We start from the raw sequence: 27,952 nt of genomic DNA, 5'->3' as shown, positions 1-27,952 counted from the left end.
CTCCTGGGTTTCCAGGGGAATAGCCCTCCCTTCTCTCAAGTCCATGAAGCTGGGAAAGTTCTAAGCACAAACTGAGCCCTGACACCAGTTGTGGCTTCCAGAGAAATGAGAATGATAATAAATAAGTGTAAAAAGAGTTAACAACACACCCTTTAAGCCAAGACAAAAAAATACATCAGGAGGGCCAGTCACAATTTTGTGGACTGAAAGTGTGAGGGGCTAGGGCATAGGGCCGTGAGGGAACAAGGGGTGAGGGGGTGAGGGTTCCCCTTCCCAGCCCCGGGAGATGGGGAGGAACGGAATAGGCTGTGTAGCAGCTGCTGGAGGCATTCCCCCCCACCCCAGCCAAAACAGCTGCTCCTCCTCTGCCCGGCCCGGCCCGGCCCCTGCTTTGCGGCCATGCTGGTGGCAGGCTGCTAGCGGGACAGCGGCGTCTGCTTCAGGGACATGAGCACCGAGCGCAGGCGGGACACGTCTTTGCACTGCTTGCTGCTCTTGGGGTTGAAGTCACACAGCTGGGCCACCTTCTCCCACTCTGTGCCTGGGGTCTCCTCCTTGGATTCCTTCACAAAAGCCTCCTCAGATGCCCTGCAGGTGGAGATAGGACAGGTTTCATAGCTGTCTGCCTTCCCCCTGAATCAGTGACACTCTGCTTCCACTGGGCAAGGCTGCTTTGCCCAGTCTACTCCGGGGTACTCTGTCCAGATGTCTCCTCCCCAGCCCCGTGCCTTCTGACCTCAGGCCCCCAGGAACAGCCTGGGCAGCAAAGGAAGCCTAGTTTGGTCCTGCCTCAGGGCCTTTGCACTTGCTGTCACGGCTTCCCCCAGACCTGCTCATGGCTTGTTGCTTCTTATCACTCACATCTGAGTGCAGGGCTTACCTTCTCAGAAAGGTCTTCCCTTCTTGCCACTGCAGTTAAAGTAGCCTCCTCCCCCTGCCCCAGCACTCTCTGTTCAATACCACTCCATCGAGAGTGCCCAAATTGGAGGGAGGAGGGTATAGCTCAGTGGCAGAGTGTGTGCTTAGCAGGCATGAGGTCCTGGGTTCAATCCCTAGTACCTCCATTTTTAATTAATTAATTAAAACCTAATTACCTCCCAAAAAGGGAAAAAATTATTTAAAAAAAAAAAGAGTTCCCAAATTGGAGCTCCTGACATTTAAAGGCCTTTGGAGGAACTAATACAGCACCTCAGCTATTTTCAGTGTTTCCAGAAACTGGGCGGAGACAGGACACTGACTAACCCCCTAAGTGACTGAAGCATCTGGGTCAGCATTCCCTCAGGGTTCTGTGGACCCCATTATGTGTTCTGCTGAAAACGGCTGTGGTCAAACATCACAGCAGATCTCAAAAGAGGATCTTCAAAGCCTTCAATGCGCTGTGTGCATCACGAACCCCCGTGATGGGCATAGAACCTACCACCTCGCAAGCACGTTTGACTACAGGTCTCTTTTTAGCCCTGAATGACCGTTAACCTCTATGGAGCCACAGCCTGGGGAGCGCCCCACGGAAGTCTGTGCTTTTGGTTAGAATCAAGTTAGGATGAAAATTGGTGGTTTCTTCATCATGAGTTCTGGCTGACAGTGACAGAAGCCACTGTTAAGGAACAGTGGAGAAGCAAATATAGTAAATGCAGTTTAGTGGACAAAACCTAACCATGGGAGTCATTAAGAGAAAGACAATAAGGGGTTCTTGGGTGGAAAGGACTGGGTCTGTGTCCTGTTTGGCCAACAAGTGTCCCTGAAAGCCCCTTTCTCCTTGGAAGTGCCCCCTGCATCTCAAGCAGGACCAGTTCTGCCACATGCCAGGCATTGGCTGACGGCTGAGAGCTCTCCAGGTGACCCCCACGGGGATCAAGGATGAGCTGGCCCTGGATCAGGTGTACTGCCCACTCCCCCCAACCCCCGCCACCAGTGATCTTGCTTCCCTGCCCTGGGCTCATTTCCTAACCTGTAAAGTGGGGATCAGCACCTCCGCCTAGCAGATCTGTCTCACTGGGCTGAGAATCGAACAGAGCAGCAGGTGTGTGCAGGCTTGGGGAAAACGTAGTGCTGTGTGGAGTCGGCTGGCCAGCGGGGCTGTGGAAAGCAATCCTAGGAGCTCTCCTCTGGGTCAAGAGGCTCCCCTCTAACCTCACTGCTCCAAGTGGGGTTCATGGACCAGCAGCATCGACATCACCTTACAGTTTGTTGGAAGTGCAGAATCCTGGCCTCACCTCTGCCTCCTGAATCAGAATCTCCATTTTGACAAGATCCCCTGGTGATTCACGGGCACTGAGAAGTCTGAGAAGCACTGGTCTAGACTCTTCTCTCTTCAGGACTCCCGTGGGTGTTCCTTGACCATTTCTTCAGGCACAGCAAGAGCACTGAACCCCCTGTGGTGTTCCCCAGTGCCAGTGCCCCTCTGCCATCCACACCCTCCTGCTTAAAACCTCCTCTGGCTCCCCACTGCCTTCAGGATCAAGTCTGAGCTTTTTAACACTATACAACAGGCTTTTTGCAACCCTGCTCCAAACTGACCTCCCTGCCCCAGCCGCTGCAGGCAGATAAGTATTTCCGGTCTCCTGGCCTTTGCCTCAGCGACTTTTCGCATCCTCCCCACCCAGCACACTCCTTCTCACACTTTAAGGTCCAGCTGAAGGTCCTGCATCTCTGAAGCCCGCCCTGTCTCCCCCCACAGACGGTGGCTCCCAGATCCCGGCGTGGCCTTCCATGCAGCTCTTGTCACAACATGCTCCTGACCAGGAGCAACTGGAGGGGACGGGCTGTGTGTGTCCTATTCCTGTCTGACCAGACGCTGGCATTGGGTAAGTGCCAATAAGTACTGGACAGATGGGAGCGTGGACGGAAGGAAGGAGCGGAAGGCTTTTACTCTGGAGTGTCCGGTGTTCGATGAGAAAAGGGTTAGCCCAGACAGCGGCAGAGGCCTGCCAAGGGCGGACCCAGAGCAACGAACAGCAAATATTTGGCATCTACACACGTGACCATCATCACACCGTCATCACTGCATTTTTTTTCCTTCGGCTTCACAATCCGCAACACACCCTCCAGGCTGTCACTACCAACAAACTGGGGCGGCGTGAAAGGAGATCTCTGCCGTCTCAGGTCTAAAGTAGTCGCAGGACCAACTAGACCCCAAACCAGGAACACGTGAGGGGGCCCATGGTGGTCTGGGCAGGGGCTCGTGGCCAAATGCAGGCTGAAGCTCTGCAGAGGAGCAGTGCACTTGGGGGCAGGAGCAGGGGACGGGGCTGCGCATTCCTTCTGCATTCAACATTTGTTTTGTTCAACAGAAGACTCACCCCACCTCCTGGGCCTAAGAGGCGTCTCAGAGGGAGGGAGCTGGCTGCTCTGCCCTTGGCCTCTCACCTGGGGATGGCCAGGCATTCTTTTCTTTTCTCTGCCTGGATTTAGCCAAGCTGTCTCCAGGCACAGGAGATGCTCATTAAACACTTGCTGGAGGGATGGAGGTGAAGGTCAGTGCCTGTGCCCGCCCCGCGGGCTCACCTCCTGCTCTGATCATCGCCCCAGGCCCAGCCACACTCATTTATACCCCGCAAGTGGGAGACCAGAAATGGCACCAGCCACACACAGGGGCCTTTGCAGAGGAGCAAAGGAGACACGTACACGTAGCCGATGATATGAGCATCTGGCTGCTGGTAGAATGCTTTGTCAGCGATCCTTGAGGGAAAGGGGTTAGGTGGGGGAAGGCAGGATGGCAAGACAGACGGACACGCAGAGGGTTAAAGAGAAAGAGAGACAGCGTTAGTACCTCCAGTTGGGGACACGTTAGGAAGCACAGTTCTGGAAGGCCTGGCAAGTCTCCACAGCCCAGAGAGGAGAGCGGGGAGCCTCCACCCACCCGAGTGGGTGGCATTTTCTATAACTCAGCCCTGATCATGTTACGCCCCCTGTTTACAAACCTCCAGTGGCTCCCCACAGCCTGAGTCTGCCCAACCCTGGCATCTGAGGCCCTGCACATAGGAGCCCTCATTCCTGCCCTCTCTCCCACCATTCCCTGGTGCCCAAGACCCAAAGTCCTTTCATATCATGCTGTTCCCTGGTCTAGAATACCCTTGCCCATCCTCTGCCCTCTTTCCTGAAGAACTCCTAGTCATCCTCCAAAACCCAGACCCCAGACACAGAGGTCCCTGCCCCTCCTACGTCCCTTGCTTCCAGAGCCTTCCTGCAGAGGGTCCTACTCTCCAGTTCAGTTGTGCATGTGTGTTTCTGTCCTCTGAGCTCTTTGAGGACACAGACTGGGTCCTTCTCATCTGTCTCCCCAGTGCCCAGCCCAGAGCCTGGCATGCAGCAGCTTCCTGAACAGAAGTAGGGGGCTTCCCAGAGCCAGCCTTTCCCTTCCTGGCAGGGCTGGTACCTTGAAGGGCACAGCCTCAAAGGCCGGGGCTGCTGGGCTGTGTCTAGTCTGAAACCATTTCTGCCAAGGTGGTCTGTGGTGGGCATCTGCTGTCTTTCCTGCCCAAAATCTGTCCCTCTTCTTCCAGGAGGGGCATCCAGATTGTCCTTTGAAGCATCAGCTGCCTCCACTTGGTCCCTGTGGTTTGGGGGGACCGGATCCCAGGCACAACCCAAGGAATGGGAGTACCGCCCAGGCTGGGTGCCACGGAGAGTCCCTCCCCGGGACAGTCACTGGGCCTGCGATGGGCCCGTGACCCACACCAGACCAGTGAAGGTCAGCTCAGCTGGAGCTACTGGGAGCAAGAGGCTTATTCCCACTGAAGATGCCAAGAAAATAGCACAGAAGCCTGAGCTGCTGGTGGCCATCTTTGCCCCCTTCCCAGGCATGGGTGGCCAGGAGTGAAGGTCACAGCCAGGAAAGCAGAGCCGAGACAGGAAAGGTGAGCGCTGACGGACTTGGTTTCAGCCCCTGTGCCCATGGTGCCTGCAGCCCTCCCCCTGGTTCCCAGTTACACGGGCCACTCATTTTCTTTTATTCTTTAGCCACTCTGGGTCAAAGCCTTGCATTTCTATAAGCAATAAAATCCTGCACGCAGCTCGGTTCTTCCCGCCCAGCCAGCCTGTGTCCTCTGGGATGCTAACCGTGGCCACAAGGGGCCGAGGCCTAGACGTTGGCCTCTGGGCTATGGGACAGCCTGGCTCACGCTCCAGTGGGTCCTGGGGCCTCATCTCTTAACTGACAGAACTCCCTTTTTCTCTCTCGTGGTGAGGAGGTGAGGGCTTAACAGCGTGCCAGCTCTGCAGAGTTCAGGGCTCCGAACTCCACAGGCCACGGAGGAAATAGCTCTGGGAGCTCAGCTTCTCCCTCCTCTGTGTTACTGCCATCAAGTCACCCATTCTCGAGACTGTCCCCCACACTGCAGTTCCCCTCATGTCCCCACAGCCCGCTCATGTTCCCATAGCTCCTCTCATGTCCCCATAGGTCCTCATGTCCCCATAGCTCCTCTCATGTCCCCATAGGTCCTCATGTCCCCATAGGACCTCTCATGTCCCTATAGCTCCTCTCATGTCCTCATAGGTTCTCTCATGTCTCCATAGGTCTCTCATGTCCCTATGGCCCCTCACCTCCCTACAGCCCCCTCCCGTCCCTGTCCCCGCTGCTGTCCCCACAGCCCCCTCCTGTCCCTCTCCCCACTGCCATCCCCACGGTCCTCCCCCGTCCCTGTCCCTGCTGCCGTCCCCACAGCCCCCTCGCGCCCTCACAGCTCCTCACCGGTTATTGATCTTGTTCTTCTCCACTTGTTCACTCTGGCGCTGGTTCCACTCCTCCAGGTCCTTCTTGGCCTTCTCCCGCCACTCCTGCTCCATCACTTTGGAGGCAGCATCTGCGACCCCAGCAGGTGAGTGAGCAGCAGCTCTCCAGGAGGGATGTGCAGGCACAGCTGCCCTGGTCCGTCCCCCGCCAGTTCCCACATTACGGTGGCGCAGGGCCCCATACACCCTAAGGCTTGCCCACTCCGACCCAGCAGGGAACCCGGGGTCGGGGGCGCCCCAGCCCGGCTCCCAGCCTCAGCCCTGCCCTCACCCAGCTCTTGCAGCCGTTTCCGCTGCTCCTCTCTCCATTTGCGGATGCTCTCGGGTTCCTGCGTCAGCCTGTCGGCCTGGGCGATTGCAGCATAGCCGTCAGCTGGACCGTTAGCCTCCTAGGACACAAACGTACAGCAGTGTGTCCAGCCCATCCACCTGCCCGGCTGTCTCTGAAGCCCAAGCACCCGACACCCCTCCCATCTCAGACAACCTCACACCCACTGTCTCCTGGGACCCTTCCCTGCCTCTGCTCTCGCTGTGTCCTCCGCCAGCAACCTCTCTGTGCCTCACTTTCCTCACTATAAAATTCCAAAATAGCACCCACTCCATAGGTTAATATAAGGATGAAATGAGTTAAAAAGGGTAAAGAACTTCAAACGTTTCTTGGCACACGAGGAGTCCGCTATGTTTCTATCACTAAAGCCCCTCTCTATTATAGTTTTTTTAAATTGTTGACGGTTGAATTTTATTTATTTATTTTTTAATGGAGGTACTGGGGATTGAACCCAGGACCTCGTCATGCACTTTACCACTGAGTTATTCCCACCCCCTATATTTCTTAGGTGCTAGTCTTTCTTTTCTTTCTGTTTTTTGGGGGGTTATTTTTTGCCTTATTTTGTTTTTTTTTTGATGGAGGTACTGCAGATTGAGCCCCAGACCTCGTGCACGCTAAGCACACACTCTACCCAGTGACACACAGTCCCAAATGGCCTCACTTTATAATATGCTTACTGGTCCATTGTCTGTCTCCTCCATATGAATGTCACCATTGTGACAGCAGGGACCTTGCCTGTCCTGTTCACTGCTATGTCCCCAGCACCCAGCATAGTACCTGGGACACAGCAGATACTTAATAACTGTTTGCTGAGTGAACAAGCAGCCCTGAAACGGCCACGGCTAAGACTGTGCAGGGAGGGAAAACTCAGACTCTGCAGCTGGACTATCTGGGTTCAAATCCCATCTCTACTGCCTGCTATCTAGGTGTGTAGCCGCGGCAGGCTGCTTCACCTGGCCTGGCCTGTTTTCTCATCTGAGAGGGGAATCATAATAGTTTTATTACTTCTAAGAGCGGTTGTGAGGGTTTGATGCTACGGTATTTGTAAGACATTTGAAAGGGTGTCTGGCATGGAGTGATGGCTCCGTGAATGCCAGCTAGAGTTACTATTATTATTCATTCCCATTTTACAGGGGAGGAAACTGAGAGGAGGGATGACACAACACAGTGGCAGAACCAGGGCCAGAGTCCAGGCCTCTGACTCCCAGCCCAGGGCTCTGCCTGATTCTCCACGCCTCCTGCCAAGGTGGGGACTCAAAGCTCAGTCCAGCAAGGAGCTGGCTCCCTGTGGTCCTACAAAACTGAGACCTCTTACAATCCAGTGCCACCTCCTGCCACTCCCGCTGTGGTGCTCTGTCCGCCCTATGCATCCCCATCTGCAGGCATCCCCGCACTCATGCTGCCCCACCGCTGTCTGCTCCTGCAGCCTCCTCCCTCCTTCTTCCGGCTGATGAAATCTTATTCCATGCCCTGAGTTTCCATCTCAGAAGTACCAGCTCTGGGACATTTCCCAACCCCAAGCAGATTTCACGCCCCCTCCTCCCTGGGCTCCTTGGCACGACCTTCACCTACTGTGTGCGTCTCCCCGCTGGACCACGAGCTCCCAGTGGGCAGGGCAGAACCTAGTTTATACCCTCTGAACCCCCGTTCCATTCTTTCATGACTCCCGGGGCTCCTCCTTCAAGCACTCTCCAAAACTCTCATGAACACTGGTGTTGTTTAATGTCTTCTCCCACCAACAGCACCTGTCCAGTGATGCCCACTGTCCGCACACAGCCACTGCTCAGTAAGCAGAGGATGTATGGACGGAGATCCCCGGAACCAGCATATGCCTGGCTCAGGGGAGGTGCTGTGTCAGCGTCTGCCCAAGGGGCTCTGGGCAGCAGGGTGAAGGAGCACACAGATGGGACATCGAGGCTGCATCTCTAGCTGTCCAGCGGGAGAGGGAAGGGCAGGTCCAGGGTGAGGCGGTACAGGCTGGCTCCTCAGATCAGGCCCACCTGTGAGTGGGCCTGCACAGGGTTATGCTTCAATTTAGAGTCTCTCGTGACATCTCGAGGAGCCTTTCCAGGGCCCTAATCTGGACAAGCGGATCACTGATGTTGGGTGAGCCCCACCCTACCCACTTCTGGGAACAACCTTGTCCCGAGGCCAGGCTACAAGGACCTCTGCCCAATCCTAGAGAATGTCCCATCTGCAGACAACGGCAGTCCCTTTCATGTCTCTGTGTTTATCCAGGTGCTACATTTTGTTTCTTCTTGGCACTCATCTATATCTTAAAAGGCTGGTTTGTTCACATGTTTACCATCTGCCCTCCCCGACGCACCCCGCCCCGCCAAGCAGTGGCCTCCAGGACGACACAGACTGCCTGTCTCTGTAATGTGTCTAGGACAGGGAGGGCCTGGCTGTAGGAGGATTTCAAGAACATTTAATGAATGAATTAAATGATGATCAGGCTTGGGCACATGGATGAACAAGACAGCCCATCAACTGGGAGTCTGGCAGAAGGAGTCCCTCACAAATGAGAACCTGGGGTTCGCGCTGTAACACAGGTCAGGAAAAGAGGAGGGACAAGGGAGGGTGTGACCCTTCTAGGCTGGGAGCAGAGCAGGCTACGAAGAGATGGGGAAAGGGCATTTCAGACCAAGAGCCAGCAGGGTGAGGACCATGTGAAGCTGGTGCCTTTGGGGAAATCTGAGTACAGAGATGCTACTAGGCATGGAGGAGATGGGGCAGGAGAGGTGGGCTAGAGACGGTCCTAAGGGCAGAACTCACCATCTTCATCAAGACTACCCTAAAATTAAGACTCACAGGTTATAGTGTTTTAAAGCCTACAGGAAACTTGCAATTAAACGGTTCTCTTTGGTCTTTACAACTCTACATGGTGGGTTTTATTATCTTTATTTTATAGGTAGGAAAAGTCTAACTCCAAAGTCCCAAGTTCAGCCAGGCAGGAACTGGCAGAGTCAGAATTCAAACTGAATTCCTGGGTGTAAACGTACTGGCCACACGTAGCCAATAGGGATCAAAGTCACTTCCGTGGCACATGATTTCTGTCTCCCTGGTAAGTCTACCTCCCAAGATTAGGACTGTGCGCCCTCCCACTGCCCACGCCCCACTCCCCATCTCTCTCTCACACCCACACCCGTACCCTGCCCTGGGTCCCTCTGTGCCTGCGTCTGGGATTTATAAGAAGCCTCCAGGGCTACAGAGCACTCTTCTCAACAGAACTGGAGGGGCACCAGGACAAAGCCTCCAATCCCCATTTTACACGTGAGAAATCCGGCTCAGAGCAGTGACTGATCCAAGGTCGTCCGGCTGGGAAAAGCCAAGAATGAAGCCCAGTTTGTCTGAGTCCATCCAAACTCCTCCGCTGCAACCTGCCACATCGCCCCAGTCTGGGTGGAGGAGGAGCCTCGAGAAACCGCTTAGACCCTCAGTGCTTCTCTTAGCCCCTAGAGCAGCAGCACAGCACATCCAGGGCCACTGTACAGTGTGTTCCAAGCATGTCGTGTCCAGAGGGTGCCAAGCCTGGCCAAGCTGGGCCCGCCTCCTCCACCACTGGTCAGCCAGCAGCATGGCCCACTGAAGCGCTCTGGCTGGGAGCTGTGCCCAGAACACCCCTCACCCCCTGCCGCTGGTCCTCCCACCTGCAGACACACCAGCCCTGCCCCTGTGGTCTCTTCAGGCTCCCTCAGCACACCCTTCTCTGCAGCAGGAGCCAGGCTCCAGGCTAGCCCCAGACTGAGTGCCTTACCCTCTGTGCCTTTGCACATGCTGTTCCCGCAGCCAGGACCACCCACACCGCTCTGGGCAGCCTAGAAGCCCACTTCCAGCATCCCTCCCTGTTGCACCCTTTGACTTCAGTGCAGCATCTGGCGCCTGAGCCTGATTGGAGTCCAGCTCTTCCCACTGTGTAACCAGAGGGAGCTGTTAAACCTCCCTGTGCCTCTCCCTCCTCATCTGCACAGAACCTACATGGTAGGGGTGTTGGGAGGATGAAATAAGTTAATCCATGTAAAACTTTTAGGTGGTACCTGACACATCGTAAGAACCCAGTCTCCTGGCTCTTGATACCAGCCTCACACCCAAACCCCTGCCGTCCTGTGCTGTCCCCCTCTCCCCCCGCCCCCTACACCCCATCTTTCAGGTCTCTGTCCTCTGTCAGAAGCAAGCTCTTTGAGGACAAACAATTGGATTTGCCTCTATATCCACCACCCTGAGCACAGTGTGCGGCTGGCGGAGAATGGGAGTTGACTAAGTGAAGGAATGAGGGGCCCCCTGCAAAGTGATGTGCGATGTGGCCGACGCAGGAACAGCCTGGGACACGGAGTCAGAGGGGCTGGCCTTTAAGTCCCCTCCTGCCACTCACTGGATGCACAACCTTTGACAAGTCCCTTCCCTGGGCTCCTTGGGTCTCACCACCCGTTAAGTGGGAGTGACAACACCCCACTCCGGATGCGAAGTGGAACCCGTGTGTGATAACCGCCCTGCGACTGCGGTGCCCCACAGCGGGTGTGCACGTGCCAGGTTTGTGGAGCTGCAGGGCTCGGTGTCGCCACATGGCGGGCCCCGAGCAGGCCAGTCCAGGCTGCGCCACCACCACAACCAGGAAGAACACAGCCATGCTGCCAGCAGACCCGGTCCTGAGAAGCCATTTGCTGGCTCCCCTTCTCTGGCCACTCCCGACTTATTTTCCTGCCCCGACCCTGCCAGTGAGGAAATTGTGTCAGCTACTAGGGTGCTGGCAGCCCAGGAGGGCTCACCAGGGGCTGCAGGAATGCTCTGAGCCCCTTCCAAGCTCGTCAGGGGAGGGGAGGGGTGGGGAATGGCTGGGACCAAAAGACAGGAGGCTACGTTCAGGACCAAACTGGTCTCAGACCAGCTTCCCGAGCCCTCTCCTGAGGGACCCCTGTGCTGGACACTGGGCACCACCACCAGGGCAGAGCATGTTCTGTGACTCCACGGACAGCCAGGAGGATGAGGCACACCCGATCTCTGGCACTGACCAGCTGAAGCTAAGCTGGGCTGAGCTGTTGATTCCTCTAAGTAGCTCAGCAGGGATGATGGCAGTGGGTGGGGGAAGGGGGAGAGCGTGTGCGGGAGGAGGGAGCCCTGCCGGGCCCTTCTCTCCCTGCCCCTGGCAGCATCAGGCAGACTGGAATGGGTGTGGGCGGGCTTATCCTCGGGGCTTGTTGGGGATCAGGTTCCTAGCTGGACCCCCTAGTGTCCCATAGGCTTCCAGAAAAGATTAAGAAAGGTAGCAAGAAAGTTCTGCCCAGGACCCTTAAAAGCATGCGGCGTGCACAGGCAAGGCTTCTCCCCCTACACCACAAGACAGACCCTGCTCTAGGCTCCATCCTATGGAAAGTCTGTGGGGGGCAATCCCCTTGCAAGCCGGCCGCCATGGCCAGCCCTGTCCAGCAACACAGGGGTGGTACAAAGGGGATCAGATCAGGAGCAGGAGATCTACATGAACCTAAACTTGGCCACTAAGCTTCTGAGCGATTCACCTCATCTGGGACCCCTCCCCATTCCCTGGAAGGATGCTGTGATAGCACAGATGTGAAGCGATTTACAGATAAACATACCTGGGGTTATTCTTGGTAGCAGTGAGAATAAGAGTCCCCACTGAACTTGGGGAGGAGGCCCAGGGTTCCTCAGATCCACTAAATACACAGTGAGCCCGGGGGTGAGGAGGGATCAGACCTCAAGATCCTAACGTACAGCAAGTGTGGTGTTCTAGGTACTTCTGCGGTCCCAAGCGTTATCTCCAGGTCCAAGGCCACTTTAGGATATAGATCTTCTGGGTCACACGAAGTCCTTCTGAGTGTGCCCAGGGCAGGGGCAGCCTGAGTCTCAATGCTCTGCCAACCCGCACAGGTGTAAATGCCGCTTATTTGATGCTCTCAAGCCCAAGGAGACAACGAAGCTCTTAAAGTCCCAGAGACTGACCTTTCCAGCTTGCTGGGAGTTGAGTAATTTTCCAGAAATGGGGCTTGGCCAGTTGCCCTGTGTAAGGTACCAGCCCATCCCTCTTACATAAGAAAAGTATTGTTTGTTCTCCCTGAAGATTTAGGAGGCCAGCTCCCCAACCGGGCAGAGCTCAGGTGATCCCGCAGCTGTAACCTCAGCGGTCAAGGGTCTCTGACCCGGTCCAGCGGGAATTAAGGCTCATCCAGTGGAGGCTTGTCCCCACCCAGGCATCTGCAGGTGGGGGTGGAGGTTGTGAAGGACTGTTGCCAGGTCTGTGGGGTCCTGGGGATGCCATTTGTGGTCCAAGTTCTTTAAGTACTTTTAAGATGGTTTGTATATTATGAGGGGAGGGGGTTAGGTGGGTACAGAGAGAAGCAGTTTTTAACTAGAAATATCTTTACTAGCCAGATTTTTCCTGGTTTGTGTGTGTGTGTGTGTTGCATGTGTGCTACAGGATCACTACAAAGAACTGTAAAACAATCCAGAGAAAGTAAAAGCCCTTTTCTTAGCCCCCTCCTCCCATGAACTCAGGGCTAACCACTGTTAACAGTTGGTGCACATCCTTTCAGATCTTTCGTGCAAACATATTTCTAAAAGAAAAAGCAGGACCATACTGTGCATATTACTCCACAAGCTGCTTTTCCATTTACGATTTTATGAGCCTCTTCTCATTTCAATACAGAAAGCTCTGATTGCTTTTTTTAACAACGGCATGGTTTTCCAGTTTACCTACCCAGGTCCCTGATGCTGGGCACTTAGGTTGTGTCCAGTTTGTCTGCTCTTGTAAATAATCCTGCAAAGAATCCGGATGTCCTTGTTCAGTTAATTCCTTTAGGAAAATTCTGAGAAGTAGACTCTCTGGATCCAAAGCCTGCCCAGTTAAAATGCTCAGACGTGGTGGAGATGGCCACTGGGTTCAGCCTCCCACTAATGGCACCCACATGTGCAGCGCCCTGTGTTTCCTCTAGTCCATGCCACTGTGGGCCACTTTATCTCACCCTCTGACAGCTGGACATCACCACGGGCAATCTGAGGGCAAACCCCACTGACCCTTGTCTCTAGTGGTCCTTATTTTTCATCCCCTTCCCCTACACAATTTTTTTTTAATGTCAAAACCTTTCTCAATGTCCCCATCCCAATGAACAGAACGTGAAGCCCGAATCCTACCAATGGTGGGGGCCATAAGTTTCTGAAACCCAGGCAGTCGGTCCCTCCCCTTGTGAAGACTGAATCTTGCTTACCTGAAACACATCTCCATTGACTGTGGTCCCCATGTCCTCAGAACCTGCTAGAAAGAGAACAAGGAGACAGCATAAGTCATTACTCAGTTTATTGCAAGCAGGGAATGGTCCTACATTAGCACCCAAGCCAACCTCCATACACGCCTGTGTGTGTATTCACCCCCACACATGCAGACATAACAGATACATACATACATAGCCTGGGCTCGATCCTTGACTGTTCACAAAGCCTTCTCCCAGGCATGATCACATCTGATTTTTACCACAGCCTTGTGATAAAGTTATTATCAACCCATTTTACAGATTTTCAAACCAAGGCTCAGAGAGGCTACATGATTGCCCAAGGTCACCCAGCCAGTAATAGCTCCTCACCCACCCGAAATGAAATTCCCCTCAGCCACAGCTGGGAATGGCCCAATTGTCGGTGGAGCCTGTGCTCGGTGAGCAGGCGGAGGTGCTGGAGGCTCAGGGCGGGGTCCACGAGGGCTGGGGAAGAGGGGCCTGCGCGTCTCTGCCTGTCCCTGTGGTGCCTTGAGCAACGGCTCCACCTGTGAGAGCAGGAACCACAGCCCCTACCAGGCAGCACCTGGCCTATTTTCCCCCTCCTGCCCCTCCCAGAAGGATTTTATTTTGCCTTCAACAGTGGCTCTTTCCTGTTCCTTCCCCTGACATCTGATTAGTCACAAATTCCTGTGGCTGCTGCTGCAAAAAGGACCCTCAGAGTTGCCCTCCGCCCCCTGCCTGGCCCACGGGTGCAGCTACTTTGGTGTGTCTGCTCTACTAGCGGCGGGCACCTGGAGGGGCACACCTGTGCCCTTATCCCCTCCACTGTCTTCCCCAGAGCCGGACACCATACTTGCGACTCAGGAAGAGCTCAGAAACTATTTGCTGAATAAATAAATGAATCAATGCAAAAAAGAAAGAAAGAATAAACAGCTTCTGTCCACTCCCAGGCCTCCCTACCTCCATCTTCACCCTCTCCCAAGTCTCTTTCAAACCACCCGCCAGGGCTGATGTTTTGAGAAGCACACGCTTACCTATGTCACTCCCCCAATTAACAAGTAATGAACACAAACCAAAAAGAAATCCTCTTCCCAGGGACCACGGCGGCCTGTAGGACCTGCTCCTTCCTTGGGGACTCGGCAGGTGCCGTCCCCTCCATCTAGAAGGCTCTCCTGCCTACTTCTGCGTGGGCTGCTCCCTCACTCCCTTTAGCATCTGCTCCAACATTGCCTTATTAGAGGCCTCTCCTGACCACCCCCGACGTTCATCGTCCAGCACCCTTCCTGCCTCCTCTGGGCAATATGTTCTCTAGGGCACCTACCCCCGCCCGATGTGTTTATTTCTGTGTGTGTTTATTATCTGTCCTCCCCGCTTGAATGCACCCTCCATGAGAGCAGGGACTTTGTTTTGCCCACTACTGGGGTCCAACAACTAGAACAGTGCCTGGCACACAACAGGGGCTCTATAAATATTGATTGAATGAGGAGCTTTACAATCTGGCCCTGCCCCCTTTTTCCTGCCACTTCCCACCAGTCCCTCCCACAAACCCTATTCTGGCTTCCTCCTTCTCCAAACACACCACGCCACACCCCAGGCCTTTCTTCCTACTTCCCTCTCTTAAAGAATGCTCTTTGGGACCCAGGCGTTCTCTAAGGCCCAATTCACAAGTCACCTCCTCTGGGAAGCCCTCCACGACTTCCCCTACTTCCCTGGGCGCTATTGGAAGGTCTCATCTCTGGGGTATCCCAGAGTACGTTACAGCACCCGCCTCCCACCCTCTGATGCAATCCCGAGGTCACACGCCCCTTTATCAGGCTGTGTACCCCATTCAGCTCTCAAGGGTGAGCAGTAAGGGTTGGCTCAGTAGAAGCTGAATTGCTCTTTTGGGCCCCACTGTTATCTCCAAGGCCTGAGGACTCTCAGAAATGCCTCTTGGCCAAGAGCCCCAGGAGGCCACATGAGATTATCACAGACGGCCCAGTATACTTCACCAGCCAGCCAGAGCTGTGAGCAACACTGACAGTGCTTTAACCCCATGGAAGTAATGCCTAGCTGATATAAATTATAATCAACTGTTTTCAGAGTTATCGGTGACTGATTTTACCGCCATGTCAGCCGTCCTCCCTGCTCATTCAGACAAGAGTTTCTCCTGCGTGGGTGGCCTGGTTCCTAAATCAGGTGCGCTGATGGGGTTTCGATGGCAGCATCACCTGCAAAGGGGCTTCTTCTCCTGGGGCACCTCCTCCACCAGGGCCTGGGGTCCATTCACGAGGATGCCAGTCTGTGCACTTGGCATTTCTGGAGTGGAAGTTATACAGCCCCACTTCACCCTGCCCGGTCCCAGTCTCAGGCCCTTCGTCTGCAGGAGCTGCCAGGTGCCCCTCTCTGGCCTTCAGAAAGTGTCTGTGCCCTGTCTCTCAGTCCCATGAGCATGACCCTGGAAATGAGGCTTCAGCCTCTTTGGGAATCCACACACAGCCACACACAGAATTACCAGTCTGTTCCCACAAGTGCTTTCTGACTAGCCTATTGCACATTGATAACCACGTGTCCACACTCTGAAGCCAGCAGAACAGGGGCTCAGCAGACCCGAGGCCCAGAAATAACTCCTTGGGTGTTGCTTCCCTCAGATCCCTGACCCCTTTCGGAACAGGGGCAGACAGGATCCAGAACATTCCTGGGAGTTTACTGAGGCCCATCAGGGGAAATGAACTTGCCAGGAAATGACTGGGCAAGTCAAGGGCAGAGCCAGGCTCAGCGCTCAGAAATCTGGGTGTGAAAATGTAAACCTTCTGGGCCCTACCCAAGGCCGATGAATGGAAACAGCGTATCCATTGCTCAGGCTGGCCCCGGTTCCAGCCCCACAGGAGAGTCTCAAAGTGGCTCAGGCTCAGGTCTACACAAAACACTGTTTCCCCAGGGATACCTGGGGGCCCGATGTCAGGGTGCTCAGCGCTGGGGCATCATTTAAGAGATGAGACTCAGAAGTGATGACTGGTGCTGGCTGCGGGAGCCAGCTTCCGCCCAGGCACATTTTCTCCACCTCATCCGGGCTCCTGGCATTCATCACTGGGCAGGGAGGATTACTTGCTCAGTACCATCTAGGCCGAGGAGGGTCACATCAATTCCATCCTGTCTGGCCATCTATTGACCCTCCATCCTGTAACACCTTCCTGACCCCCGTACCCCACTCAGCAGGGCAGCTGAGCGTTGGCAGCTTCCGTGGTTCTAAGTCTGGGAGACTGTCAGAGGGCCGTGTCCCAGTTTTCCTACCTGCCACCGCAGGTATGGGGCCAATCTGTACACCACCCCTGCCGGAGAGGGAACCTCCCACCCAGGCTGTGAGCCCCTGGAGCTCCAGTGTCCTGGGAGAGGTCCCAGCCTGCTCAATGCCCAGAGGCCTCTGGCTGCCCTCTGCCTGACTTCTCCCTGCTTCTCTCTTAGGTGGTATTGACGTTGGCTCTCCCAGTGGGGCCTCTCCCAGGCCAACCAGACTAGGGAACCGGTCGTCTTGAGGGGGGGGTGGACAAATGAATATGGGAGAGTGAACGTAGACCCGCATTTCCTAGGAATTCCCTGGGATGTGTGAGGGTCCATGCTGAGATGCTAGGAACTGCTGCTTCTTCAAAAGACCTCTACTGCTGGCTTGGATGGGTAGCAAAAGACCCCCTTCCCTACCTCTACATTCCATCACTTCCCAGGGTGGTTGCCACAGCATTTACAAGAGCATAGAGCCCAGAGTTGAGAGGCCTGAGATCAAGTCCCAGATCTGTCACTCACGGCTATGTGACTTGGGGCAAGATACTCAGGCTCTCTGGGCCTCCAGTTTCTCATATGTTACAAAAGCTTTGTTATGTTTCTCATACCAAGGGTATACGGAGATGCTTCAAGCTCCTCAAGCCACAGGAACTCATACTCATTTCTGTATCCCCAGTGGGCCTGGCACATAGCAGGTGCTCAGTTAATGTTGAATGAATACAATCATGACTATAAGGAGCCTTATTGGTAAACATTAAAAAAAATGTAAGCTTCCACTTAATTCCAACAGGCCCCTAAACCCCATCAAAATGACATTAACTGGAAGCAAGGTCTGTTTTGGCGCAGCCACGAAAGGTGACATCTACTTTTAACCATTTTAAGAAAAGATCTTTCAAGAAAAACTGAAGCAGGAATGTTGTTGATAAACATGCTATTGCAAGGACCAGGCCCCCAAAACTGAGTCTGAAGCTAACCATAATAACCCTGCACCACCTTTGGAAAACCATTAAGTGGTAAACCCCAGGAGGACAGGTCTACATCTGACTGAAGCCCTCTGTGCCCCTGCCCCCACGCTGGTGTCTAACCCAGGGCCAGGCCTATGCGAGACACAGTGCAGAGGGCTTAGAGTCTGAGAGAAATAGGTTTAAAGTCCTTGCCCTGCCACTTACTAGTTGTTTCAGGAGAATACCTTCCGAGGCTCAGTTTTGCCATCTCTGACATGGGTTTTATAATCTATATGAAATGATTAAATGTAAGTAAAGCGTCTAGATCAGTGACTGCAGGAGGGCAGGTGGACCCCGAGGAAGGTTTGTGATCTTGGAACAGCCAGTGTCCCCTGCTTTCCCAGTGGTAGGAAGAAGCTAAGTCTGAGGGGCAGGGAGGTCTGGGGTTCTGCCCACACCTGCAGGGCTCAGCCTGGGGCAGCCAGCTTACAGGAAGGCTCAGGAGAGACTCTCAGAGCTGGACTGCGTTCGATCCCAGAGCCAGGCAGTAGTGGAGTTGGCGTGGGGATGAAATGTCATGACGAATTTCTATCCTGGGAGCCACCAGATCCACAGCCCCAGGCGGGGCCTCAGAGGGGGATCTCCAAGAAGATTCGCCCCCATCTCCCCCATTCTCTTCTCCCCCAGGACCCCTCAGGTACACACACAGCCCCAGGCCCGCTCCTGCCTGGCCATTGCAGGCCCTCTCCACTCCCGCAGGGCCCTGAGCCCGGGACTGCGCCGGCCGGGTACCCCGGGAGCCAGTCCCAGGACGGACCCCGCGTCTCCAGGCCACCGAGCTGACTCACCCCCACTCGCGGGTCCCGGCTGTGCGAGGGCCGCTTGGCTGCCGGCAGCTGCCCCGAAGCCCTCGTCATTCTCTATGCCCGCGATCTCACTCTCCTGCTGGGCCAGGAAGGCAGCCGCCGGGTCCTCCTCGGCCGCCTCGGGGGCCCCGCTCTCCGACGACGAGAAGAAGCCAAAGTCATCAGCCATTTTCCCCGCGTCTCTGCTGCAGCGTCCGCCCGGCGCTCGGCTCTGCCTGGCGCGTGCCCCGCGCTGCGCCCGGCGGCCGCGACACTGTCACCCGAGCCGCCCGGGGGAGCCGGCCTCGGCGGGGACGGGCTCGGCGCGGCGGCTCCGCACTTCCTCTCCGCCACCGGGCCCGGCTCGCCTGTCACTGCAACTGCAGGCGGGAGGAGCCGGGACGGGAATGCGGTGATGTCACCGGCCGAGGGAGGGGGCCCGCAGGACGGCCGGAGGTCGCCTCGCAGCGGCCGCAGGAGGGCGGCAGCAGGACGGCGGCGCAGCCCGAGGGGCCCGGAGGCCCCGGCGGCGCTCTCCGCTCCCGGCCCGCAGAGCGCATCTCCAGGACCTCGGGACACGGCGCAGCCCCGGCCCGCTCCAGACGCGAAGCGGACTGGACCAAGTGGCCAGAGCGCGCACAGGGCCACCGCGGGCGGGCAGCCCAGGCCTTGGGAGCGCTGAGGAGGTGGTCGCTGCGCAACCTTGCTTCTGACTCATTCTGCCAAAGTTTCTTCTCCCAAGCTGGGCAGATATGATGAATTCCATTATGATGAGCCTTGGAGTGGTGACATTAAGTCCCGCGGCTTCATTCCATCTTTCCTGCAAGTCCAGGGCCTTTTCCACCAGGCCGTGCTGCTTTCGTGCAATTCGTATACGTTTCTCTTCATTTGGAGAGGCTTCAGCTCAGACTGCCGGAGTTTGTGTTACCTGACCCGGTCCCTGCTTGGAGGCTGGGCCCCTTAAATGTCCCTTAAGAATGAACCAGCCTGAGAAAGGCTGATTCAATGTAGCCAGGCAACCTGCCTCTCCTCCACGCAGTCACCTTCAGTAAATAGTCTCCAAAATATAGTAAAACTCAGCGTTGGCCATGGGGAGATTACAGTCTAGAAGACCAGCAGATGGCAAATGACCGGTCTCAGCACCCTGGGCGAAGCTGACGTTTAAACACAGGGTACTGGGGGGCCCAGACTGGGATTTTCCCTTCCTGATTTGAAACTTCAAGATCAACTACGAACAGGAAGGGAGAAAGGAAAGATGCACCCCAAGCCTGTGGGTAGCGGTGCTTTTCAGGGGTAGGAAGCAGAAGCAGAATTGGGCTGAAGGGCAATTTCGGTTTTGCGCAGTAATACTTTGATGCAGTTTTCACTCTTACAGTGAGAATACAGTCATTTATCAGCTGCATGAAAAAGAACGAAAGACACGTCCAGCCCTGCACAACTTAGTCCAAGTGTTGCCAGTAGATGTAACCGGTGTCCAGGTTCTTGTCCCATCCCAGAAAGAATTCAGAGACAAGATGCAGAGGTTAAGAAAGTAAAGTGAGGATTTATTAAGGGATGGAGAGTACACTCTCAAGGGGATTGCAGGTGAGGGGCTGCCCTGACATTTTTGTTTGTTTGTTTGTTTTGGCAATTTGGTTACACAGAGTGTGAAAATGAATGGGCAACACTCATTAGGGAGGGAAGGGTCTGGGGTCATATTCCCTGATTTTCATCCCAACTCTACCTTCCCAAAGGGAGGAGGGATTTTTTGTCCTTATTTCATCTGGATCAGAAGTGTCATGGCCTCGGTGCATGATGGGTACTTCTAATCTGCAAGGCTAATTTTATTGTAATGAGGGCATAATAAGCAAAGGTTAAATTCGGACACTGGAGATTCCTGCCTTTTCTCACCTTTTTTTGTCAGCCTCCAGGGCACTGATCACCCTAAAAGGTGTGACTACTTAGCCCAGAGGTTTCTGCTTTTCTTGCTCTGCCCAGGGACCCATGGTGCTTACAAGATGTATGGTTTCCTGTATTTGGCCCATGCCCCTTATTTCTGCCCCGTTCCTGCCATTTGACCTGTCCCCCTTTCTCTGCTCATATTGAGGTATCTGCCTGCTCTAACACAAGCACAGCATTGCTCCATCATCTATCCCACATTTCTTTCTCCATCCTCCAACTGCAGGCTCACGTGCTGAAAACACCTCAAAAGTATGCTAGTTTAACAAAGCAGTCATCAGTATTAACTCCAGGTTTTGTGGAGACAGAAGGACTATTGAACATGTCTATGCACCCGTTGTGATCTCCCCTGGATGCTTTGATTTGATTCCCGGAGACTTCAGTCAGTAACTCAGGCAACACTACGCTGCATATAGAGGTGCAAATTCACTGCAAGCGTTCTTCCCAACTACTTCCTCCTTCCTTCCTGCTCCTTCCTAATTTAGCCATCAGCAGAATTTAGCTCTATGCTTAATTGATACAAATTACTGGTCCAGATCATTCTGCAACCATGCTTGCTCTAGTATGTGACTCTTACTCTTAAGCATTCATATTAAAAATTATTATTAAAATTATATTTTGAACCACGTAGCACTTCTTTGTGATAGAGATTCCCAGTTTCTCGACACCTCCCAGAATATCTTTGGAGGTCTCTAAATACAGTTCTAGCCTTCTAATTCTCCATCTAATTGTGAAACTCAGTAAAGGTCAAAAGACATCAATAAATAACGTTGAGTAATGATAAGAGGCAATCTCCAGAATCAAAATTTTAACTTACGAAGTCTGAAATGGAGAAATGTTTAAAACATTTTAAATGGAAAATTTCAAGCATGCAGAGAGTAGAAAGACACATACCAAGTCCTGAACCTCGATATTACCAACATGTAGTCAGTCTTGTCTCATCTACTGCCTTTATTCCTCCCTATGTGTTATATAATTTCATCTATAAACTATTCACTACATTAACTTCTTTTTTTTTAATTTCGGGCTTTTAAAAAAACTGTGGGTTAAAAAACACATAAAATTTACAATCTTCACCATTTTTTTAAGTGGAGGTACTAGGGATTAAACTCAGGACCTCATACACGCTAAGCATGCACTCTACCACTGAGCTATATATACACCCTCCCACTTTACCATTTTTAAGTGTACAGTCCAGTAGTGTTAAGTACAGTACCACATTTTCTTCATCCATCCGGCCCTGGCATTTGGGTTGCTTCCACCTTGTTACTATGTATAATGCTGCTGTTAACACGGATGTGCAAATATCTCTTTTATACCCAGGGACAGAATTGCTGGATAATATGTTAATTCTATTTTCAAGTTTTTGAAGAATCACCATACTGATTTCCATAGCTACTGCACCATTTTACATTCCCACTAATAAGCTCCTTCTATCTTTTTTTGATTGGTTGATTTTTTTTTCAAGGTTTTTTTTTTGACATAATTTCAAACTCACAGAAAACTGCAAATAATTTCCATAGGCTTCTCACCAGATTCCTTAAATGATAACATTTTTTACTACATTGGCTTTTTTCTTTTGTCTTCTCTTTTTCCTAAACTGTTGCTGTGTAAGTTGTAGACACCAGTCCCAAATATTTCACTTTGTGTTTTCCTAAAAATAAGGACATCCATTTACATACCCACTATACAATTATCAAAATCAAGGTATTAAAGAGGGGAGGGTATAGCTCAAGTGGTAGAGCACATGCTTAGCATGCACAAGGTCCTGGGTTCAATCCCCAGCACCTCCATCAAAAAACTAAATAAGTAAATAAACCTAATTACCTTCCCCAGAAAAAAAAATCAAGGTATTAATACTGATATAATACCATTATCAAATTGACATAACTTACTCAGATTTCACCAAATATCCCAACAATAGAGGAAAACAAAATCCCAGATTAGATATTGCAATCAGTTTGATCTCCTTCAATCTAGGACAGCTCTTCTCTTTAAATAAAGAGAGTCTCTTTTACGACATTGACCTCTTGAAGATTACTAATCAGTTACTTATTTCACCCTTCAATTTGAGTTACCTTGGTTTCCTCCTGATTGGATTCAGCTTAAACATGTTTGGCAGGAATAACACAAATGTGCTGCTGAGTTCCTCTCAGTGCATCAAAATAGAAAGCACATTGTGTCAACTTCACCAGTTACTGGTGATATTAACATTGATCGTTTAGTTAAGACGATGTTTGTCAGGTTTCTCCACTGTAAAATCGCTACTTTTCCCTTTATAATTAATAAATACCTTGTGGAGGGAAACACTAAGACTTGTACATTTTATGTCTCTCTGTAAAACTTCACCCATTCATTCATTATAGCATCTATTGATTTTTGCATGATTTAGGCATTGTAATGATAGTTGCCAAATGGCAATTTTCCAGTTCCATCATTCCTTATACATAGATTGGTTGGCTTTCTAATATTGATAAACTGTTTGTTTGTTATGTCTACAAGGTTCATAAACTTTATCCAAGTAGGTTGTAGTACTTTGCTATCATTATTTATTTTAGTGCTCAAATTGTCCAAGATTGGGTCACTGGAAGCCCCTTCAAGCTAGCTCCTGTGTTTCTGTAATGTCTGCATCATTCTTTGAGCTCATTATCACTTTCTGGTACAGCAAAATGTTCTAGGCTTAAGAATAAGCCATTTTAATTACCTCCCCACCCCAAAACAAACAAACAAACAAAAAAAAGATGAAGCAGCCATTTCTTCAGCATCAAAAAGCCTACAAATAATGAATGCTGGAGAGGGTGTGGAGAAAAGGGAGCCCTCCTACACTGTTGGCTGGAATGTAACTTGGTGCAGCCACTATGGAGAATAGTATGGGGGTTCCTTTAAAAAAAACAAAAACAAACAGACAAAAACAAAAAAATGGAGTTACCATATGATCCAGCAATCCCACTCCTGGGCATATATCCAGAAAAGATGAAAACTCTGATTCAAAAAGATACTTGCACCCCAATGTTCGTAGCAGCACTATTTACAATAGACAAAACATGGAAACAACCCAAGTGCCCATCAACAGACAATGAGTCTAAGAATATGTTGTATATATATAAAACACACACACACACACACACAGACACACACACTTGCACACACAACTAAATATTACTCAGCCATAAAAAAGGAATGAAATGTCACCATTTGCAGCAACATAGCTGGACCTACAGATTACCAAAGTAAGTGAAGTAAGTCAGACAGAGGATGACAAATATATCACATACATGTGGATCTAAAAAGCAATATAAGTGAATCTATATACAAAACAGAAACAGACACACAGACTTAGAAAACAAACTATGGTTACCAAAGGGGAAAGGAGGGGGAAGGCTCAATGGTGGGGGTGGGGCAGGGATAAGTTAGGAGTATGGAATTAACAGACATGGACTACTATGCATGAAACAGACAAGCAACAAGATTGACTATGACATAGGGAAGTATATTCAATATCTTATAACAACCTCTAATGGAAAATAATCTGAAAAATATATATATTTATATGGCTGAATCATTTTGCTATAGCCCTAAAACTAACACAATACTGTAAATCAACTACATTTCAATCAAAAAAGAAACGGTGATGATTAATGTCAGACATGTGTGAGCTAAAGCTATGGTGGTAATTATTTTGCAATATATGAATGTATCAAATCAACTGGTTGTACACCTTAAACTTACTCAGCGTTGTGTGTCATTCACATCGCAATAAAACTGGCAAAAAAGATAAGCCACTTCAACGAGGAATAGGAAGAAACCAAGATCCGTGTGCCAGGTGTGATCACGGCAGTGACTACAGCTTCATCTCCTGGCCCCGCCTTCTCCTTAGTCTTCATCGTCTTTTTTACATAACCACAAAATTATTATAAAATCAATAAAAGTTCCTCTTCCAAATTCCTTACTGTCATCCATTATCTAGTCAGTATTTAGGTTTCCCCAATTGTGCTATAAATAACTTCTATTGTAGGTTTGCCCACTTAGGATCCAAACAAGGTCACAGCATTGCATTTGGTTGATATAACTTCTAAGTTCCTTAAAAAGAATGTTTTTCTATGGACAGTTTCAATCATATACAAATGTAGAGATAACAACAAAATTAATATAAGATATAAAATAGTACTAAAATTATAATTATGATAATATAATAAACCCCAGTGTGTCCATCAGCCAGTTTCAATAATTATCAATATTTGGCCAAACTCGTTTCATCTAATACCCACTAATGCCTTGTGCTGTAATTCTTTTAAAGCAAATCCAACATGCTGTATCAATTCATCCATAAGCATGTCTCTAAAATAGGACTTCTTATCCCCTTTCATTACAACAATAATATAATTATCATAGATTAAAAAATAAGAATATCAATACGAGCGTATCTTCAGTAACTATTCAGATTTTCATAATTGTCTTATAATTTTTTTGCAGTTGGTCTGTTAGAACCAGAATCTAAACAATGTTTCCATATTACATTTATATCTCATCAGTCTTTTTTAAAAATCAACTTTATAAGGTAAAATTAAAAAACTTTTTTTTATTGAAGTATAGTCAGTTTACAATGTTGTGTCAATTTTTGTGTATAGCATGTTTCAGTCATACATATACATACATATATTCTTTTTCATTATAGGTTACTACAAGATGTTGAATATAGTTCCCTGTGCTATACAGTAAAAACTTGTTTATTATGTGCTCTTGAAAAACTATGTTTTCCTATCATTTTGGGGTGAAGTATTTTATGTCAATTAAGTCAAGTTGGTGGGTAGTGTTGTATGTCTTCTATATCCATATTAATTTACTTTATACTTGTTCCATCAGTTACTGAGAGAGAATTCAAATCTCCAACTACAGTTGTGGATTTGTATTTGCCTCCTTTTAGTTCTATCAGTTTTTGCTTCTCACTATTTTGAGTCTTTATTATTATTAGGCTCATACATGTTTTTGGATTGTAAGGTCTCCTGATGAATTTAAGCCTTTAATATGCACCCCAATGTTCACAGCAGCACTATCTACAATAGCTGAGACATGGAAACAACCTAAATGTCCATCAACAGATGATCGGATAAAGAAAGCATACATAAAAGATATATGTGATGGAATACTACTTCACCATAAAAAAGAATATAATAATGCCATTTGCAGCACTGCATTGGAAAGACCTGGAGAGAGCCAGAAAGAAAAATACCATATGCTATCACTTATGTGTGGAATCTGAAAAAATGACACAAATGAACTTATTTACAGAACAGAAACAGACTTACATAGAAAACTTATGCTTACTGGGGGGAACAGGGTGGGGGGAAGAGAGAAATTGGGAGTTCGAGATTTGCAGATACTAATTTATATATAATAGACATACAATATATATAATATATAAAATAGACATACAAATTTCTTCTGTACAGCATAGGGAACTATATACAATATCTCGTAGTAACCTATAATGAAAATGAAAAAGAATATGAAAAGTAATATATGTATGTATATATATGACTGAAACATGCTGTACACCAGAAATTGACACAACATTGTAAACTGCCTATACTTCACTAAATATATATGTATTTATATATATATTAAAAACTCTGAAAAAAAATTTTTTTGAGAGAGAAGCCATTTTTGGCTTTAGCCATTTTGTGATGTCAGCCTAGCCATAATGCTTGTCCTTGAACAGGTCTCAGCAGTTAATGATCCAAAGGAAATAAAAGAATGTGGGAACAAAAGAATGTGGAAACAAAGGATTGCTATCAGGCAAGAGAAGTGACAATAGCAAAGATTCAGTTGTAAAGACTCCCAGTTCCTTTTTAAAGGTAAAGATTAGCCTGAAGTGCTCAACCACCAGAAAAACTGGTACCTAAGGGCTGATGTTGACCTTTTCTGACCCTCCTGATGTCAATCAACTAAAGCTTGGACTCTGCTGACCACCCAAGCACCTTCAAGAATATGCATATACCCTTAGCTTAAAAGTTCCCCAGTTTTGCTATTGGGGACACTACTTTGGGAAAGATTTTCGGTGTTATCCTAACGGCTACAAGTAATAAATCCTTCCTTCTCTGGATCTTTGGCTTTGTTGTGTCTTTTGGCTCAACACCTGCCAAGAGGCAAACGCAGTTTTTTGGGTAACAGTTTGCCCAGGGATGTCCCGCAGTTTGCCAGGTGGACACCAGAACCTGAATCCAAGTCTTCTTTGTCCAGTCCTGGGATCTCCTTTCCCTTGATCACAGAGAAGATGGGCCAGTGGGCAGAGCGATGGAGGAGGTTGAAGAGAGTTGCAAGACGGGTGGACCAAAGCTCTAAGACTGGTAGCGCCACTAATCGTCAGCGACCTGGGTGGCCCATTACGAACAATCCTAGCAGGCAACTTGCAAGTCACGACTTTCAAGTGGTTTGGGCGGGAGGGGGGGCGGTATTAGGTTTATTTATGTATTTTTTTAGTTCATTACTTTTTTATTTTTTATTGGAGGTACTGGGGATTGAACCCAGGACCTTGTGCATGCTAAGCATGTGCTATGCCACTGGGCTATACCCTCCCCTTGTCACGACTTTCAAGTGACCAGCACCTTATACAGCCTCCAGCTGGAAGGTGGCTTGGAAAACGCCCCCCACCCCGCCCCCAGTATTCAAGAACTTTCGGAACCTATGGTCAGGAGTTTTTGGAAACATGGCTGGAATAAAACATCAATCAACCCATATTTGGGAACAGCCACCATTTCCTAATAAACGTTCAGGCATATTGGAGATGACGGGAAAACGGTTAAGGAGCAGGTGAAATCTGCCGAGTGACATTCGGGAACTTCCCCAGTTTGGAGCATTCGGACTCTCTCTAAGTTTGGCAGATTTGTCGGTCGCATAAATCCTAAGGGCGACTTTGTACAGACAGTTCCTCGACGATTTCCGGAAGTGCTCGGGTTAGGCCCGAGAGTGCTGCCCTCTGGCGGCGAGAACCGTCACCAACCCCGGCCCGCAGGCCGAGCCCGCACGCCCAAACGCATCTGCACGCCGCCGGCAGCCGTTCAGACCGGATGTGGTTGCCACTGAGGTCACTTCCGGCGGGTGACGGTGCGGACGGGTCAGAAGCGTAGAGGCGGCGGCAAGATGGCGGCGCCTGAGGAGCGGGATCTAACCCAGGAGCAGACCGAGAAGCTGCTGCAGTTTCAGGTAGCAGCGAGTACTCGGTGCAGCGGATGCCGCCGCGGGCTAGGGAGTGGGTCCCTAGAGGAGCCCAGAACCTTGCTCAGATTGGGCGCGAGATTCTTCTCAGACCAGCAGTCGGCCCCCTCCCCCCCAGACGCCAACTGCCCTGCTGCCCCCGGCCCCGAGCCTGTGTGGGTCCCCGGCCTCCCAGCAGTGGCTGCGGCCAGACCCGCTTCCCCTCTCTCCCCTCAGCGGGTCAGCTTCTCCGGTTTCCCTTTGCGGCGCCCGTCCTCACCCGTCCTTTCCAGCATGGTTACCGGTCGGACCCTCTGCACCCCACGATTCTGGATCTCCTGAGATGGTTAACCCCCACCGCGGAGTGGGCCTCGTTTCGGGCCTCTGGAAAACCTCCTACCAGCCTCCAGTGCCATTTCCACAAACATTTACTGAGGGCCTCTTGGGGTGCCAGGTCCTGTGCTGGGCGCTCTGGGTCGGGGGCGGCGGTGTGCA

The 27,952-nt window shown here is 50.8% G+C and overlaps 2 protein-coding genes across 4 annotated transcripts in view; one reads left to right on the top strand and one right to left on the bottom strand.

The window, feature by feature from the left end:
* Nucleotides 1–137: 137 nt before the first annotated feature.
* Nucleotides 138–27,848, bottom strand: CLTB (clathrin light chain B). Of its 3 annotated transcripts, none has more exons than XM_072947195.1 (5): nucleotides 27,738–27,848; nucleotides 13,276–13,322; nucleotides 6,002–6,119; nucleotides 5,690–5,801; nucleotides 138–588 (listed from the first exon to the last, which is right to left on the bottom strand). In XM_072947195.1, exons 1-5 carry the CDS (start codon nucleotides 27,751–27,753, stop codon nucleotides 417–419), a joined length of 465 nt encoding a protein of 154 aa, XP_072803296.1. In that variant the 5' UTR covers nucleotides 27,754–27,848; the 3' UTR covers nucleotides 138–416. The 3 variants fall into 3 exon arrangements, with proteins under 3 accessions (XP_072803296.1, XP_006199019.1, XP_006199020.1); XM_006198957.3 differs by lacking the exon at nucleotides 27,738–27,848 and adding an exon at nucleotides 18,329–18,733; XM_006198958.4 differs by lacking the exon at nucleotides 27,738–27,848 and adding an exon at nucleotides 18,329–18,731 and having other exon boundaries at nucleotides 13,276–13,319.
* The window catches only part of FAF2 (Fas associated factor family member 2), a 45,022-nt gene continuing 44,404 nt past the window's right edge, over nucleotides 27,335–27,952 (top strand). The window contains exon 1 of the mRNA XM_006198954.4: nucleotides 27,335–27,466. Within this exon, the coding sequence (XP_006199016.1) occupies nucleotides 27,404–27,466 (63 nt within the window). The 5' untranslated portion in view covers nucleotides 27,335–27,403. The remainder of the gene's footprint in view (nucleotides 27,467–27,952) is intronic.

This window comes from Vicugna pacos, chromosome 22, assembly GCF_048564905.1.
Source record: "Vicugna pacos chromosome 22, VicPac4, whole genome shotgun sequence".
NCBI lineage: Eukaryota > Metazoa > Chordata > Mammalia > Artiodactyla > Camelidae > Vicugna > Vicugna pacos.
Note: the sequence above shows the minus strand (reverse complement) of the source record. Positions and strands in the feature narration are given on the sequence as shown.

Excerpts from the sequence above, each read along its gene's own strand:
- CLTB (XM_006198957.3), bottom strand. The coding sequence starts at position 18,515 with ATGGCTGATGACTTTGGCTTCTTCTCGTCGTCGGAGAGCGGGGCCCCC. Across the intron at positions 13,323-18,328 it reads GCCGGGACCCGCGAGTGGGG|CAGGTTCTGAGGACATGGGG; the intron begins GTGAGTCAGCTC and ends TTCTCTTTCTAG. Across the intron at positions 589-5,689 it reads AAGAACAAGATCAATAACCG|GGCATCTGAGGAGGCTTTTG; the intron begins GTGAGGAGCTGT and ends CTCCACCTGCAG.